At 33.4% G+C, this 17,500-nt stretch overlaps 1 protein-coding gene across 1 annotated transcript in view; it reads right to left on the minus strand.

The window, feature by feature from the left end:
• The window catches only part of LOC144964352 (integrin beta-1-A-like), a 37,552-nt gene that overhangs the window by 736 nt on the left and 19,316 nt on the right, over positions 1-17,500 (minus strand). The window contains exons 16-23 of the mRNA XM_078898468.1: positions 16,258-16,400; positions 15,371-15,534; positions 14,362-14,465; positions 12,348-12,443; positions 12,037-12,169; positions 10,502-10,615; positions 8,419-8,585; positions 1-7,071 (exon numbers count right to left, since the gene is read on the minus strand). The exon at positions 1-7,071 is cut by the window's left edge and continues 736 nt beyond it. Coding sequence (XP_078754594.1) covers positions 7,000-7,071; positions 8,419-8,585; positions 10,502-10,615; positions 12,037-12,169; positions 12,348-12,443; positions 14,362-14,465; positions 15,371-15,534; positions 16,258-16,400 — 993 coding nt within the window. The 3' untranslated portion in view covers positions 1-6,999. The remainder of the gene's footprint in view (positions 7,072-8,418; positions 8,586-10,501; positions 10,616-12,036; positions 12,170-12,347; positions 12,444-14,361; positions 14,466-15,370; positions 15,535-16,257; positions 16,401-17,500) is intronic.

Here is a 17,500-nt window from a genome sequence, read left to right on the forward strand (position 1 = left end):
AAGAGGAATACACTCAAATGCTTACATTATACATTAAAAATAACAAATATAATAATACATAACAGAGAGATGATTTACAAGGAAAAAAATATCATCTCCCAAAACAATAACTATGCATTTGACTGTTTCCCTCTCAGTAAGGCCAACATGCCGGGGCCAGGACAAAACTAAGTAATCTCATTCCAAGACAAAGACAGAAAGCAAGTTGGAAAACAGATATAGAGGGATAGAAGACACAGTAAGTACCTCCCTGCCCACTATGGGAGGTCAGGAACCCCACCCAGTGATGAGAAGTTGAGACAAGAACAAATATTGTCCTGGTAGTTAAGTCAGAAACCACTTTGAATTCCCACACTGAGACTGCTACAGAATCTCCACCAAAAACGATATACTTGTTGTTCCAACAAAATAAATATCATAATAACCAGTTAAGTGCCGAACTCTGGAAAAGCATGTATTTAAAAAATATGGCCAGAATACTCATCCCTCAAATATTGATCGATTTAGATGACCCTCACTTCGCATAGTCCCAGGTTTGAGAGTTTTTGCCAAGAGGGGGGTCATTTAAATCGATCAATATTTGAAGGTCGAGTTTTCTGGCCAAATTTTTAAATAGGTGTCTCTCGAGAGTAGAGGAGTTAAGTGGTTAAAATAAAATGGACCGTCAAACATTTCATAGAGTAGTGACTGGGTTACATGGAATGTAGTACACACAAAATATTACAAAGATATTAAGATTCCATTACATTCAATGGTTTGTTTTGTTGTTTTCAAGGATTTTATGCGACACTTTTATGTCAATTCTGTGCCAGTAAAAAGGAAGAATATGGAATAGTCAAATAATTCTAGATTTACACCAAACAGCACCTGAATAAAAAAATTAAAAAATACAAAGGGGACTGATCAAATAAGAAACACAAGTAGATTCCAAGGGCAGACTATCGATGAGCTTAATTTGAGATCACCTACAAGTACCATCCAGACACATGCACATAATCTGACTAAGAGGAACACATTCAAATAAACAAGATCCAAAGAATAATTAAAAACCAAAAAAAAAAACAAAAAAAGCTATAGCAGTACATAACAGAGATAATTTTGCAAGTAAAAAGTTATTATCTCCTAAAACTAATACATACAGACTGTTTCCCTCTCAGCCAAGGACTCCGGCCAGGGCCAGGACAAAACAAAGTAATCTCCCTCCAAGACAAGGAAAGAAATCCACCTAGAAAAGTAAATTATAAATATTGGGATAGAGGACACAACAGCCCACGATGGGAGGTCAAAAGACCCCAATTCTACTTAATTTTGTTTGTTTTTAAAGGTTTTACGGCGCTTGTGACACATTAAGGTCATATCAGCGTCAGTAAAAAGGAAGAAAATGAGATAGTAAAAACATTCTAGATTTCCAATCAAAGCACCCAAGAAAAAATAAGACAAAGGGGAATTGGTTCCAGAAGGGAACAGATGTAGATTCCAAGAGCATAACTTAAATGTACTTAGTTTGAAATCACCTTAACGTCTCTTCCAGACACCATCACGAGATCCCACTAAAAGGATCACACTCAAATGTTTACAGAATACATAACTAACAATACATAACAGAGAGATGGTTTACAAGGGGAAAAAAAATTCATCTCCCTAAGCTATAACTATAAATTTGACTGTTTCCCACCCAGTCAAGGACCCCAGCCAGGGCGGGGATAAAACTAAGTAATCCCATTCCAAGACAAAGACAGAGAGCAACTCGGAAAACAGATGTAAGGGGAAAGAAGACACAGTGTGACCTCCTGCCCACCATGGGAGCAAAAATCAATAAAATAAGACACACACAACCTGCGCACATATCTCTGGCCGTGATGTGCTAAAAGAAATATTAGTATATGAAAAAGAATTTTTAAAGTTCTGACAAATTGATACCTTTCATTCATTTCAAACTCACACAATCCAGTAAGCCAGAATAATCAGATCTACTTTAAGCATTTCTAAGAAACTAAGCATTAAATATCAACAGTGTAGCAAGGTTATCTCAAACTGGGTTGGGACCTGAACTAAGTGTTATATGAGATTGATCTCGGTTAAGTTTCCCACAGTCATAATTACCTCTTCGATGCGCACAGAGTTGCGACTTAATGAAAAAAAAAAGAGACAAGAAAAGTTAAAATTTCTACAATGGTAGAATACAAAAAAAAACCCACTGTAATTTGTTTTTAAGGGTTTTACAGAGCTTGTGACACTAAACTAAAAGGCAATTTTCGTGTCAGTAAAAAAAAAAGTATCATAGACTTGTAAACAGGCATCAAAGAAAAAACAAAAGGAATAAAGAGGGAACAAGTGCAACAGAGATCAGAAGCAGATCCAAGAGGGATAGGACTGAGCAGTGGCATATTTTCCCACTGTTTCACCTCAGGTCTCCCGTGAGCTGTCAAAATGGGCCATTAGCAACCAAGACCGTAACAATAAGTTTACCCCCAGGCAATTATCTAGTTGTATATTTGTAAAGTGTTCACGTGGATTTATATCATATTTCATTTGTACTATCATTTTGATAACGTCACCACAAGCTGGTAACTTATCTCAAATTTTTATAATTAATTTATTTTTTCCTACAGCTCGCATTGAAGAACAAATTATCTACTTCAACACTATTTGTTGTCATCACACCTTTTCTTTATCTATCATTAACAAATGTCAAGTATGTCTTCACACCTTTTCTTTATCTATCACTGCATGTCAAGTATGTGATAATGTCAGTAAAACGCCTTACTCAGCATAAACGGCAGGGCAACGTTATAGGATCATTGCCAAGTATCCATTTATCTGTCAGTCACACTCGAAATTTGTTGTTTTGTTTTTTTTCTGGTGAAAACATCTACTTATTTATTCATATTTTCTTTTCAAAATCTTACTTTTACAAAAATTAGTTGCTGCTTAAGGATTCTAATAGAAGGCAAAATATCATCTTTAGAATAATTGTAGTATGATAGTTAGTGGTGTGTAACCAATTGACCCCAGGGAATTGTTAAACTTACCCAAAAAATTTATAATCTTTTAAAAATAATTTTGTTGTTTATTTTACAATTGATTTTTTAAAAATAAAAATAAAATGGATATGGATGGAGCGAAGCAAATGCAGCATTGATTATGAGATGAAAGGGCCCTGACTTTCAAATGCAGAAAGCAGAGGGATTATTTTTTTGGGTATTTCTTTTTGTCATTGTACAATTGTTGTTACAATTGGAAAATCAAAAAATCACAACCTCATGTCAAAGAACCTACAAATTACAAAACATGCAATGGATTTACAATGAAAAAAATATCGTCTCTAATAAAATAAACCAACGTTTTCCCTCTCAGTAAAAGATGCTGGACAGGGCTCACTTGAAACAAAAAATAGTGTCCATCCAGAACAAGGAAGAATGCCAAATGGAAATGACAAACAGAATAAGGGGTCAGAAGAGACACCAAGTTGTAGATTCATGAAGAAACCACTAGCTCAGGGAATTCTACCAACCGCACTATTGAATTATGCACTAGGGCATTGTTCGGATATATTTTGAGTTCTCTTTGTTCAAGGATACCAGGCTACACTGTTTAATACGTAAATATATTCGCATAACTGTAGCTATAATAATATTTTTAAAAAAAGAATACTTGTTCATAAAATGTCACAAATTGTATAGGGAAAAACTGGTTGTAAATGACGTGCTGATGAGGTTATAGTTACATTATGATAAATGCAAGGGAATATGATATATATAACATTGTCTTTGGAAGGTTCAGGGGTAAGAAAACGGGGGATTTAATAAAGGCATGATCATTTATTACTCATAGTCAAATTCTAAACACGCCGTTGAAAGTCAAAGATTGATCTTACTAATATCAAGTCTTTTTAGTCCCAGGCTATGGACGTTCATTCCCACATGCAACAATCTTCGGCCACAAGCATGGATGCCATGCAAGTAAGTTAGGCCAAAAAATCCCGAAATCCATTCCCAACAAATTTTTAAAAACCTGAAACATTTTGAAATAAAGAAATTTTGAAGGATCCTGCCCATCAATGTTTTGTTTATTCACAACACCACTACCACCTTATCTCATTCATCTGTAGTGTTTCATTCATCCTGTTTTGTTGATAAAGGGGAAACCCGAAACGTTCATTTGATCTGTTTTTGTAATTAAATTGAAGCTTACATTCAATTTCACATTGTTATTTATTTCTTCGAGCTTCAACATTTACATTACCCAGTATTCTTCAAGATATGCCTCAGAACAGTAAAATGATGGGGTCATCTAGAGGTCGGAAAGAAAGGAAAATCCAATTCAAAAAGATGGAAATCCGGATTTATCCAGAAATCTTGCACCCATGCACAAGTGCTCAGGAAACTGAATTTCAACTCAGCTACGTCGGTTCATTACATCAGTAAGATGAGTATAGGCGAGCTGTTGACCAGTCACTTTTACAGTAGAGTAAATGACCAGGTCACATCATGTATGGACTTTGAAATTTTTTAAACTTTTTAAATTTTTTTTCAATTGGATTGTGGTTTACAAGAACTTGAATTAATTATAAAATATTGTCATTTCTAATTCTACTTAGTCAGAGCAGAAAACGTAAGAAAAGAGAACTTGTTTGAACTAAGAGTGAAAGATAGTTCCCAGCCGTAATCTTGAGTTTACTCCCAGGCAACTCAAAGGTTTCACCCTGATACCGGTAAAAGGGAAAGACTCACTTCAAGACACATCATCACCCTAGCTCAGTGAACTAAATCTTGGTTACCAATTTTAAGGATGGATATGAGTTGTCATAATACCTCTAACTATTGAAGAAAATTTACTATGCTTAGTAATTTAAAATTTGGTTAATCAAAATTGGTGAAAGAAAGTGGAGCTATTCAGGCTGAATATTGTGAAATTAAATGTTACACGTGTATGCAAAGTCTCGACTTCAACCATACCACAAAATGCAGCAAGATTTATAAATTTAAAAAAATAAAAGATAAAAACTTCAAAGAGAATTTTTAAAAAATATAATTACAAACAATAGATTTTTAAATTGAAGGGATTCTTGTACTTCTGTGTTTCAGATTACAAGTATGTTGTACTCTATGCAGATGCTCCCAATCAAGAGTAATAATCCTTTATTCTTCAAAAATAAACTTTGTTACACTCACAAATCTTTAAAAATAGTACTTGCACTACGGCAGAGTTTTGTTTCAGCACTATGGCTCGGATAATTTGACCAATGTAAATTTGTTAAGAAAGCACCAAATACTGACATAAAATATACAAAAAAAAAAGTTATCATTAAAACGTCTGTACTAAAATCATCATCGTCTGTAAAATTAAGCAAACAAATAATATTCAACAAAGGTGTACGTTATCAAATATTAAAAAATTGAAGCAACTTAAATCACATGATTGCATAATGAATACAATAGAAATGTGTTTTTAATAAAAACAAACATACAATGCATACATATTGACATAAATATGGAAAGGCAAATGATTTAATAAAATTATTATGGTGTGAAAGTCGTAAGTCACATTATGTAATGAAAAAAAAAAAAAAATTAATTAAAATTTAAAAAGAAAAAAAAAAATGATGGAAATTGGTCTATAAATTTAAATAATAGAGTAGCAATATTGAAGTCAAATATAAATTTAAAAAAAAAATATTGGCCCCTTCTGGAAAAACAGAATATGTGAAACAATTAAAGACATTAAATTCTAAACAATATTTTCACATCTTTTTATTTTTAAAATTTGGGGAGGGCGAGTGAATTCATGACATCTGGATCAAAATTTTGAAATAAAAAATTCTCAAGAAGTGGCTTGATACACTGCGAAAACTTATATTTTAAAATATTTCATTTCACATAAGGATGTTTTTGAAAGCTAAACAACACAATGGAGATCATTGATTATCTCGAGTATTATTTAAACAGGCCAAATGAACCATTCTTAAAGTGAATATTTTATTGTTCCAATAATAATTTTCTCGTTACATCATGCATTATAAGAATAATTGCTTGTGACATAAAATTTATAACCATTTAATCAAAAATGTGAAAACGGTTCCATAGCTTAAGATTTGAAAAAAAAAAATTCACAAAAAAAGAAAAAGAAAACGAAAGTCAAAAGAAAACGGAGAAGAAAAAGAATGTGAATGAGAAGGAGAAAGAGAAGGAGGAAAAGAAGAAGAAAAAGTAGAAGCATTGGACAAAAAGATTATTAAAAGGCAGTGATTATTCTCAGTGGCCGGATGCAAGTTGGAAGTAACAATAAATTGATAGCAAACATAAGTTTGACACGTATCAAGGCACAAAACACAAATGGTTAAAAACAAAATTGAACAGAATTAAGGAAGCATCTTGACTGTGGTATTTGGTAGTTCAGATCAACGAATTCAAATTCAAACTAGAGTTGATGTGATTGAGTGGTGGCAAAGAGGAACTAAGAAAATGCATCTGTTATTTTGATATTTTCAAATAGGAGATGAAAAAATCTGGTAAATCAACATGAAATATATATTAATCGGACCCTCTGTTTGGAACGCCTTACCACAGCATTATTATTATTATTATTAATCGTTACCAGATTTCAAACTGATCCTTACAGTATCAACATTTGGAGGCAATACGAGGAGTCATAAAGTCACTATTTTGATTACAAAATCATTTTTAAAAAAAAGTTTTTTGATGGTAATCCACTAACTTGTTGCTTTAAATTCAAATTAATCTTAATATTCATATTCTCTTTTCACATAGTCATTTGACTGACACAATTCTTCATTCCTCTTTGAAATTCCAAAACCTCCATCCTTTGATTAACTCAATTCAATTTATAGATATTGTACCATCTGTTTCCGAGCTGGTTTTTAAAAAAAGATTTCACCATTCCTATCAGGTTCGGAACCCACGTTATAGCTGAAGTAAAACTTCAATCAAGATTTAATTTATCTGTAGACTTTATCCGAAGCAAACTTCAATATACTTCTTATTTCTTGCCTCCCTTGTAGGTTGGGTTCTGGAATGTTGATTTAGGATCCTTGTAGATTGGGTTTGAGGTCTGGGGAAAAATAAAAAATTGTATGAGGACATTATGAAACCTACAATATAGTTTTTCAAAATAATTGTATAATTACATATCAACTATTTGAGGACAGATATATTGACATGGTCGTGCCCACAGTAAAATATTGATATAAGCATCTTGTTGTTATATCAGTCTTTCCAAAAAAAAAAAAAATAATAAGGAAACAAAAGGGAAATATGCACGGCAAGTCAACTTAAGTTTGACATGGTGGCCCTTAAAAAGGCAGATTAAGAAATTTAGAATTTTTGACTGGTTCCAATGGTATTTTATCCTCATCTGACTCAGCATCGAGTTGTTTCTTCACATCAGCAACAACTGAAACTTCATAGCTGATTCCAAGGTTCTGATCAATGACAATGTAGTCCACATATGCTTTCTTGAGGAATGACAATTTAACAAAAGCAATGACTTTTTATAATTACCACATTAACTTATTAGTCATTTGTTGACTGGTCAATAATTTCAATCACAATTTCATTGGCCGTATCGGTCCCCAATCATGGGATGTCACTGGACAATAATCATTCATTTTCATTGGCTGTTATTTTATATCACAGTATATCTGCATTTTCATTGGCTGTTATATTTTATCTCACAGGACATCATGCACCAATCACCCTAAAAATTGCATTCTTGTCAATTTTGTTATTTACAGAACAATTCTTGTCAATATTGATTGATTGCTATATTGATATATTAACAAATGCTATAGCAAAAAAAAAAAAAAAAAAAATTTTAAACCCCCCAAAAACCCCCACCAAAACCAGGACGTTGATGTCTAACTAATTCTGGCAATTCTCTATTCCTTTAATTTCTTGTCGATATAAGCGTGATGCTATGCTCTAAATATAATAATGGTGGTAACTGTTAAATAATGAGATTCAAATCTGATACAGTTATAAACTATACAATCAATTACATTAAAAAAAACAAAAAAGAATACAACAGCTATAAAAAAAAAACAACAAAATATCAAACACGGAACGCTTCTGGTTAAAAACCCTTCTTCAGCCAACAACAAATAACAATGAAAATATAAATACATTACTAAAAAAGCCAGATCGATGGCAGTATTTTTCAATTTTCATTATTTTTTGGTTGTTGGCTGAAGAAGGGTTTTGAGCCCGAAATGTTCCATGTTTGGTATTTTGTTATTTTTTGAAGCTGTTATATTCATTTCTGTTTATTACACTCAAAACCCTTCTTCAGCCAACAACAAAAAAAAACAATGAAAATTGAAAACTACTGCCATCGATCTGGCTTTTTTTAGTATACCTCAGTATATCACTTTGACTTGAGAAAGAAAAATAATGGACTTACAGCATCCCAGTGGGCCTTCTCTCTTTCCCTCATGAAGTCTGCATATTCCTTGGCATCCCGACGGTTACGGATGAATATGATGAGGCAGATGATGAAAAGGGGGATAATCACCACAGCAGCCACCGTTCCACCAATAATGGCTTCAATGTTTGCCTTTTGTGGACACTCTGTCATGGAAAATCAAAGGTTACTTAGTGAATTTTAAGAATTGATAAGTCAAATATAATGATACATCTTTTGTTTTGCTTTTGAGCAGCATACCCCACGAAAAGCAATACAACAGGCTTAGATAAAAGATGGAACAGAAGTAGATAATAGAGAAGATGTACGTCTGTATCTGGCCTGAGACCATATATTAACCCCCCCCCCCCCTCCCCCCTGGATCTTAGCCGAAATGAAAATATATTTGGAAAACAGAATAGTTGTGACTTTAATCAAACTCAAATTTGCTTTTTATAAAATAATAAAATAAATAAAAAATAAAATTGCTTTTATTCACCCCATAGGAGAAATTTGTCTTTAGGATCTATTCCAAATGACGACTGGAATAACCCAGGTGTCAGCCGCAGTGCAGCGCCGCAAAGTGAGCTAGGGCGGGTGATCAAACTCGGTACTTTTCGGGTACGAAGCAAAGACCATACCGCTGAGCCACGCTATCACTCTTAATAACTTTAAGATCAGATCAGCAGAATAATCAGCCCAACTTGGTAAACCCCAGTTTCATTCATCACAACATTATAACCATTACCTATGAAATATTTACAGATTTGGGAAAACAGTGAGTCGGACTTTTGTAGAGGGCAAAAAATAGCACCAACATTCAATGACTCGCTGCAGAACTATACATTTGAGCGCTTCCAATTTGACTAAAGATCCTGACCAGGCCTTATACAAAACAAGGTAGTCCCACTCCAGGACAAGGACAAAAAGCAATAAAGAAAGAGATATCAGGGGGATGGAAGTCACAGTAAAAGTGACCTCACCTGAACCCATCATGGGAAGTCCAAATTACCACAACCTTATATTTAGACCTGTAAATGAGCTCTATAAAAATTGACTGAAACTCTTCGAAATTTGTAGCTGAAAAATCCAAAGAATCGAAATGAATAATAAACGGTAAGCTCGCTTGAGCAAAACAATGGCAGAAAACTCATTTGAGCGGGAATTAATTAGGCTACTTACAATTGTTCCTTAAAATTAGGTACCCAAGCAGTGAAGAAACTATGAAACTAGAAACGGTCAACCAGTTTGTTTACAATGTGAGGTAATGGAGATGTGCTTGTAGCAATCATATAACTTTCGATTTGAAGGTGTCTGCATAAGGCAATTCTGGCATTCGCATTCTACTTTTTCATACTTTTACTCTTCACCAGGTAAATGTGGTCAATTTTGGCTTAGACGAAACAGTGAAATTTATCGTTCAGCGGCTCAGTTAAAATTGGCTACCAATGGGATCATGACAGGTTTGGAATGTGAAAAAATAATTTCACGAAGGCTGTGTGAAAATACACTGGGATGAGTTCAGACACAGCAATTCTAAAAAGCGTCGCTTAACTGTGGCAATATATCCATCGTTAATATAAATGACCCATGAGCTATGCGTAGCGCTGTGGAACATTCCTAATTACTTTACGGTCATTCGACTACGATTCATGAATTCTTTCTTTCTTCATTTCTTTCTTTCGATTTAGAAAATACTTGAATTTGACGAATTGACTGATTTCAGTTTATTGACTGAGAATTTACAGGTCTATTATATGTTTTATGTCTATGAGTTAATTCAAATTAAAAATGATTGAGATATAGTATGTGATATTAATTCATACATGTATGTATTATGTATTGACAGAAATAACACAGATATGTTTTTAATTTTGGCAAAGATTTAGGTGAGGCAGTAAAGTTTTGACAAAGACTAGATACAAAGGTACATTTCTACTATTATCTACTTCTGTTCTCCCTTTATCTCAGCCTATCATCTTACTTTTCTTAGCCCCTAAGTGACCCATGTGTGCAATAAGTCTCTTTAAACTTCCTGTTCAAACGTTTTTTATAAAAAACCTATACGAATTGAAATACCAACCTTTAGTTTTCTGGGCTACGATCATGACGTCATTCTTAGGAGTGTATTGGTAGGTAAAAAAATATGAACAGCCTCGTGCGTCTTTTCCTTCACAGTGCTCAATGCCTTTGCCCTCTGCAAAAAAAAATAATCAAACAGTCATGCACACCAAGATAACCGCTAAATCAGATAAATTACAAATAACAGATACATCAGTATATTCAGATGTATAATTGGAAAACAGACCTAACTAGGCCAGCCAGCTCACGATTTTCAAAAATTGAAAACTAAAAGGTTTTTAAAAAGGTGATTCTCAACTGTGCCTGCATTTCAGTGCAGAAGGAACTAGTTATGGTTGATGGGCAGTTAAAAAAAAAAAAATTGAGCTTTTATATAGCGCAATACCCACTAAATGTGCTCAAAGCACTTTACAAGGGGTCCCTGGTCAACAGCAACATTTAACATGTAGGACAGGACATGCCTCCTGTTAGGCGATATTACAATTTTTCGGACAAAGACAACACTGTTAATGGTCAGGTACTCATTTTACACCTGAGTACGGTGAGAGAATGTGAGTAAAGCGCTTTTTCAAAGGACTCAACTATGCGCCGAGCTCGAGGCTCGAACCCAGGACCTTCTGATCCGAAAGTGAGTGTCATACCATTAGACCACCCACACATAGTTAAATTTCATAATCTGGTATAATATATGTGAGGCTGGCTGAGAAAACCCGGGAAGATGCGGCAAGCTTCGATTTGAGATATGAGCCAAAATCAAAGATAAAGTGTTTCCCATAGCAACAAATTTTATTCAGAAAAAAATTCATAACTTGGGTTCTAATAGACATAGAAAGAAAATTTAAGTGGTAAATGATCAGAAAGATGTGGTCTACACCACTGCATACATGAAATTCACACATTTTTCCGGGTTTTCCCAGCCAGCCACACATAATTGTAAACAAATTTTTTGTGAGATTCCTCAAGTCATGACCTGTTTGCAATAGTTAGCAGCTCTATAGCAGTCTTAACACCATCAGTCACAGAAAGTTATTTTTATATTTTTCAGTTATACTAACCTATGAGGAAAAAATTGAGAAATTTCTTCCAATACAGTCCCCTACAATTCGGAAACTTAATCTTTTAAAAATCCAAACAGTGAAAATATTGAATGAATATAACCGCTTCAAAGAAAAAATTCTCTTTCGGTCATCAATTTAGAAAAAAAAACAAACAAAAACAGGACAATACATAAAGTCAGAAAAGATATAATAAGACATTTACAGCAAGTCTTGCCAAAATGGAAAGGATAGGACTGTGCTTTTTAAATTTCTAATATTTTTTTCACTTCAATTTCAAAATTTTTAATTTTGCTTAAGAGCAGGCTATTATTATGCCCACCGATTGCAATATAATCATTTTAATTCATTACAAACCACTACTTCAATAATTCAAAATGAGATGAAATATTTTTTAAAAATAAATGCATTTACTGTAATTGTTCTCATTACTTTTTATTTGAAAAAATTAACCAATTCCTATCACTCATACTCTACTTACTCTCTAAGCTTTCCTCTACTTTAGTGGTCTTACATTTTTCGTCACATTCCTCAGTCATACCATATGTGCCACTCCCGTGAGCTTTGCATTCCGCACAATCACGGTAAAGACTGCAGTACTTGGGGCAATCGTCCTGAAAAAAAATTTAGAATGATTAAGTACTGGAAAACCAGCTTTAGACAGAAAACGGCTTCCCTGATGCTATAACTTAGGTCCAACTTTAAAATAACTAATGAAGAAAAAGTATTTACTGATGCCATAGGCTTCCGATTGATCCTACATCTTTTATGCTTTGAAAAGTGAAAACTTACAGAAAAACATTCCTCACAAGTAGGGCCATACTTGTCTGGTGCCCGTGTACAAATACATCGTCCACACTCGCATTCTCCAACTCCATTACATAACAACTGTGGAATAATCAAAATTAATCACCAGATGTAGTCAAGAGTCATATAATACAAGGAGAACAAAACCTAAGAATTTAAAGTAAAACCATAAAATAAAGTATCTAATAATCATTTTTTGGTTTAGTTTCTTAAGAGTTTTACAGCACTTGCAACACATTAAGGTCATATCAGCGCCAGTAAAAAGGAAGTAAATGGGATAGTAAAAAGTTCTATAATTACAATTAAAGCACCCAAGAAAAGGTAAGACAAAGAGGAATTAGTTCAAATAGGAAACAGATGTAGATTCCAAGAGCACACTATCAGTGTATTTAGTTTGAGATCACTAAAAGTCTCATCCAGACACAAGCACAGTTCCCTGCCATGAGGAACACACTCAAATGTTTACTAATCATACATATGTAAAAGGAAAATAATATAGTGCATAAGAGAAAGATGATTTACAAGGAAAAAACTATCATCTCCCATAACTAACTATACATTTGACTGTTTCCCTCCCAGCCAGGGTATCCGACCAGGACAAAACCAAGACAAAGATAGAAAGCATGTTGGAACACAAATATAGGGGGATAGAAGACACAGTATGTACCTCCCTGCCCACTATGGGAAGTCAGGAACCCCACCCAGCTAATAATTATTGAACGAGTGAATGAATCAATGAATCAATCAAGGGCAAAGAGGTGAAAAATTGAATAGAAGTATGATGAGGGTAGACTTATAATTGGGTAAACAAATGAATGAAATAGATATGTATGAATAACTAAAAGCAAAACAAATGAATGAAATAGATATGTATGAATAACTAAAAGCAAAACAAATGAATGAAATAGATATGTATGAATAACTAAAAGCAAAACAAATGAATGAAATAGATATGTATGAATAACTAAAAGCAAAACAAATGAATGAAATAGATATGTATGAATAACTAAAAGCAAAACAAATGAATGAAATAGATATGTATGAATAACTAAAAGCAAAACAAATTAATGAAATAGATATGTATGAATAACTAAAAGCAAAACAAATTAATGAAATAGATATGTATGAATAACTAAAAGCAAAATAAATGAATGAAATAGATATGTATGAATAACTAAAAGCAAAACAAATGAATGAAATAGATATGTATGAATAACTAAAAGCAAAACAAATGAATGAAATAGATATGTATGAATAACTAAAAGCAAAACAAATGAATGAAATAGATATGTATGAATAACTAAAAGCAAAACAAATGAATGAAATAGATATGTATGAATAACTAAAAGCAAAACAAATTAATGCATGAATAAATGAAATGAAAGGATGGAGGAGCTGAAATGAATGACTGAATAAATAAATACATTAAATTTATCAGTTTATTACAATCAACTAATTAGTCAATGGATAAACAGAAGCATAAATGAATTCTTGTTGTTTGTTGTTTGTTGCTTTAGGTCTCTTCCAACACAATTGAGGTTATATGAGAGACCGCTGAAACAAAAAAACAAGCAATCTAACAAAAATAGTACAAATGTAAATCAAAATCATAACCTAAAGATATCATAAGCTAAATTATAAATAACCAAGAACAAACAGGCAGAAGATTTACAGAAAAAAAAATATCCCCTGTCAAAAATACAATCACAAACCAAAGAAGCAGGATAGGCTAGTAAAGAGAAGAAGAAACGACATCACTATCGGACCGTACACCCATGCGAACATCATAGGTATATGATTCAAGGGTGATGCTCCCATCCAACCACCCGCTGAATGAATTCTTAAACGCAATGGACAAACAAACGAATTAAGGTATGAAAAAAAATACTAGGACTAGAAATTTAAATAATAAATAGATGAAGGAAAGGAAGCACAAATATATGAAATGGATGAAAGAGAGCTAAAGAGTGAATGAGTGAATAATCTTTGGTTTTCTTACTCCATTGCTTGCATAACACGTTTCTTGATTGGTGGAACACTCACACGTAGGCCCCTCCCACCCTGGATTGCAGATGCATTTACTACATTTGCATGAACCTCGTCCTGTTTGAACAACAAAGAATAAATATTGAAAGACCCAAAGTCAAATCAGAGACCAACCTGCAGTTTTGAGCAAGCGTTAATTTGATATTATTATTCTCAGTCCGTTAAAAAAATTGTATATTGTGCGGCTATGTGGTCTTGTGATATGACACTTGCTTTTGGATCGGAAAGTCCTGGGTTCGAGCCTCTCGCTCAGCGCATAGTTGAGTCCTCAGGTGTAAAATGAGTACCCGGCCATCAACAGCGTTGTCTCTGTCAAAAATCATTTGTAATATTGCCTAACAGTGGTCACGTCTCGTTATACATGGTACATGTTGTTGTTGGTCAGAGACCCTTTGTAAAGCGCTTTGAGCATTTTAGTGGATATGCGCCATATTGCAGATCAATTTGACAGTCAACTAATATCTTCAGTTACAAAGAGTTTTAGAAAAGACAAGTGTAAGTACAAAGCTTGCATGGTTTAAGAAGAAGAAAAAAAATCAAATAATTCAATAAGTTGGCAGGTAAGTATGTAAGCCATGAAATTAATGGACTTGAAGTAGAAGTGTGAGATTGTCAGCAATTATTGCTTCTGATCATTTAGATAGGATGTTTGTCTACAACAATTTTTGCCAGAGGTATCTTTTATCCGCGAAATAAGTTACACCAGACCTGCCAAACTGAAAACTTTAAATTTAGTAATTTCTAAGTTCTTAACAGAGCCACTACCTCATTATTTCATTCGTCTGTAGCGTTTCATTCATCCTGTTTTGTCAATAAAGGGGAAACCCAAAACATCCATATTATCTGTTTTCGTTTATCAAATTGAAGCTTACATTCAATTTCACATTGTTATTTATTTTGTGAATCTTAAAGGAATGTGATAATTAGTTTAATTTGTCTACTGCTGAAAGAATCAACGTTACCTGAACACATTTGCCTATTTTCACCCAAGGGACAATTTTGGTTGTTGCACTGACAATACTCCCCGTCATACAGAATTCCTTTGGGATCATTTGGAATAGGGAAACAGGTACAAGTGCCGCAGATACACTCTCCATTTCCAGCACAGATGGTGGACTCGTTTTTCCTAGAAATTAATTAAAGCAAATGGAATATCGATTATAACAAAATAAATAAATAAATAACTAAATAAACAAATAAAAATATGTAGTTGAGATAAAATAGGTTTCTAAATCATTCAAATAAACAAACAAAATTTTTTTTTTTAAATACCAAGATCGTTTGCTTCACTTCTGAAAACATATTGTCACGTTTAGTCTGTTTAGATTTCTATGTAAAAATTCCCCAACTGAAGATAAACACTACGTAATATCCTTTATCAATTACATAAGATAATAAAGTTTCATATCTGTGAAAAATAAATGGTATGGTACTGCATTGGCTATGTGGTCTTGTGGTATGACACTCACTTTCGGATCAGAAGGTCCTGGGTTCGAGCCTAGCTCGACGCATAATTGAGACCTTGGAAAAGGCTCTTCACTCACATTCTCTCAACATACTCAGGTGTAAAATGAGTATCTGACTGTTAACATTGTTGTCTCTGTCCAAAAAAAAATGTAATATCGCCTAACAGGCATCATGTCTCATTCTACATGTTATGTGTTGCTGTTGGTCAGGGACCCTTTGTAAAGGACTTTGAGCACATTTAGTGGATATTGCGCTATATAAAAGCTCAAGTTTTATCTATTATTTTTTTTATTAACACTATAATATCCTTTATCAATTTCATAAAACTATTATAAAGTTTAATATCTGTGAAAAATAATGGTATGGTACTGCAATGGCTTACTTCATTCGACATTCCTGTAAAGACTCCTCACTTGAAATGTTGGATTCGTCACATTCACACTGCCTGCCATATCGGCCTTTGTTACAGTTACAGATACCACACTCCAAGGTTCCATTCTTGCTGCACTTTTCATTCTGTGCTTTCTGAGTAAGACATCAAAAGAAATTAAGTGATTAGAGAAGAGGACAATAGAGAATAAAATTGAGTTGTGGTGATGGGAGTTGACCCCGAGACCTTGCTATTAACTCTATCCTTACCAGCCATTTTCATGATTTTCCCCAAAACTTTACACCCACTTAACAAAAAAATACATTTTTTATCACTCAAACACAATAGCAGTAAGCTCTTGCGATACATAATTTCTTTAGTAAAACATGCTCTACAGCACACGGTTCATTTTCTTAAAATTGTATGATGTACAAAAGAAATTTGAATAAGAAAAATGTTGGTTGTATCGTAACGAATGTGATGATTTTCCTATAGTTGGTGAGGAGAGGGTTAAGGCCACCTCCGCCAGGGCTGCAAAGTTTGTTTTTACTAAAACACTCCCCAAGTAATAATTTTGAGTAAAAAATAATAATAATAATAATAATACACATTTATATAGCGCTCATTCTTGTGTAAAACACAAGCTCTGGGCACTTTACAATATAAATATAAATTTTAAGTGAAAAAATAAAATAATAATAATTCACAGCCAAATCAAGGATTCAATAAAAACGTTTTAGTAAAAACAAACTTTGCAGCCCTGGCGGAGGTGGCCTTAACCCTCTCCTTACCAACTATAGGAAAATCATCACATTCGTTACGATAAAAAAGCCTTTTTTTTTTTTTTTGGCTTTTAATTATTATTAGAACAATTATCCATGTCATTATGCTTTTCACTTTGCTTGCAGAGTTTCAAAAGAATAACATTCCATTTCGCCATGTTTAAACATACAGGGATGCCAAAGGATTTTTGAAAAAAACAAAAAACCTCTGAAAATGAGTGGAGCATCACATCTCACCTAAAATAAACCTTATAAAGTTTTTAAACAAGCATACATAAACATCTTTTTTATCTCTCCCAGCCCTCCTATTTCATGGGGAAAAAACCCCTTGAAAAAGCCAGAAAAAACAGAAATTTTGCATCCCTGATTATCTTTCAAAATTTGGACCATTTGATGTGTTTAGCTCTAATTTGTTTCTGCGTTTTGTTTTTTAAATTCTATAATTTTTAAATAATTTTTTTCTTGTTCTATAA

This window comes from Berghia stephanieae, chromosome 2 (assembly GCF_034508935.2).
Source record: "Berghia stephanieae isolate SIO BIC M18660-M18661 chromosome 2, UCSD_Bste_1.3, whole genome shotgun sequence".
Lineage (NCBI taxonomy): Eukaryota > Metazoa > Mollusca > Gastropoda > Nudibranchia > Aeolidiidae > Berghia > Berghia stephanieae.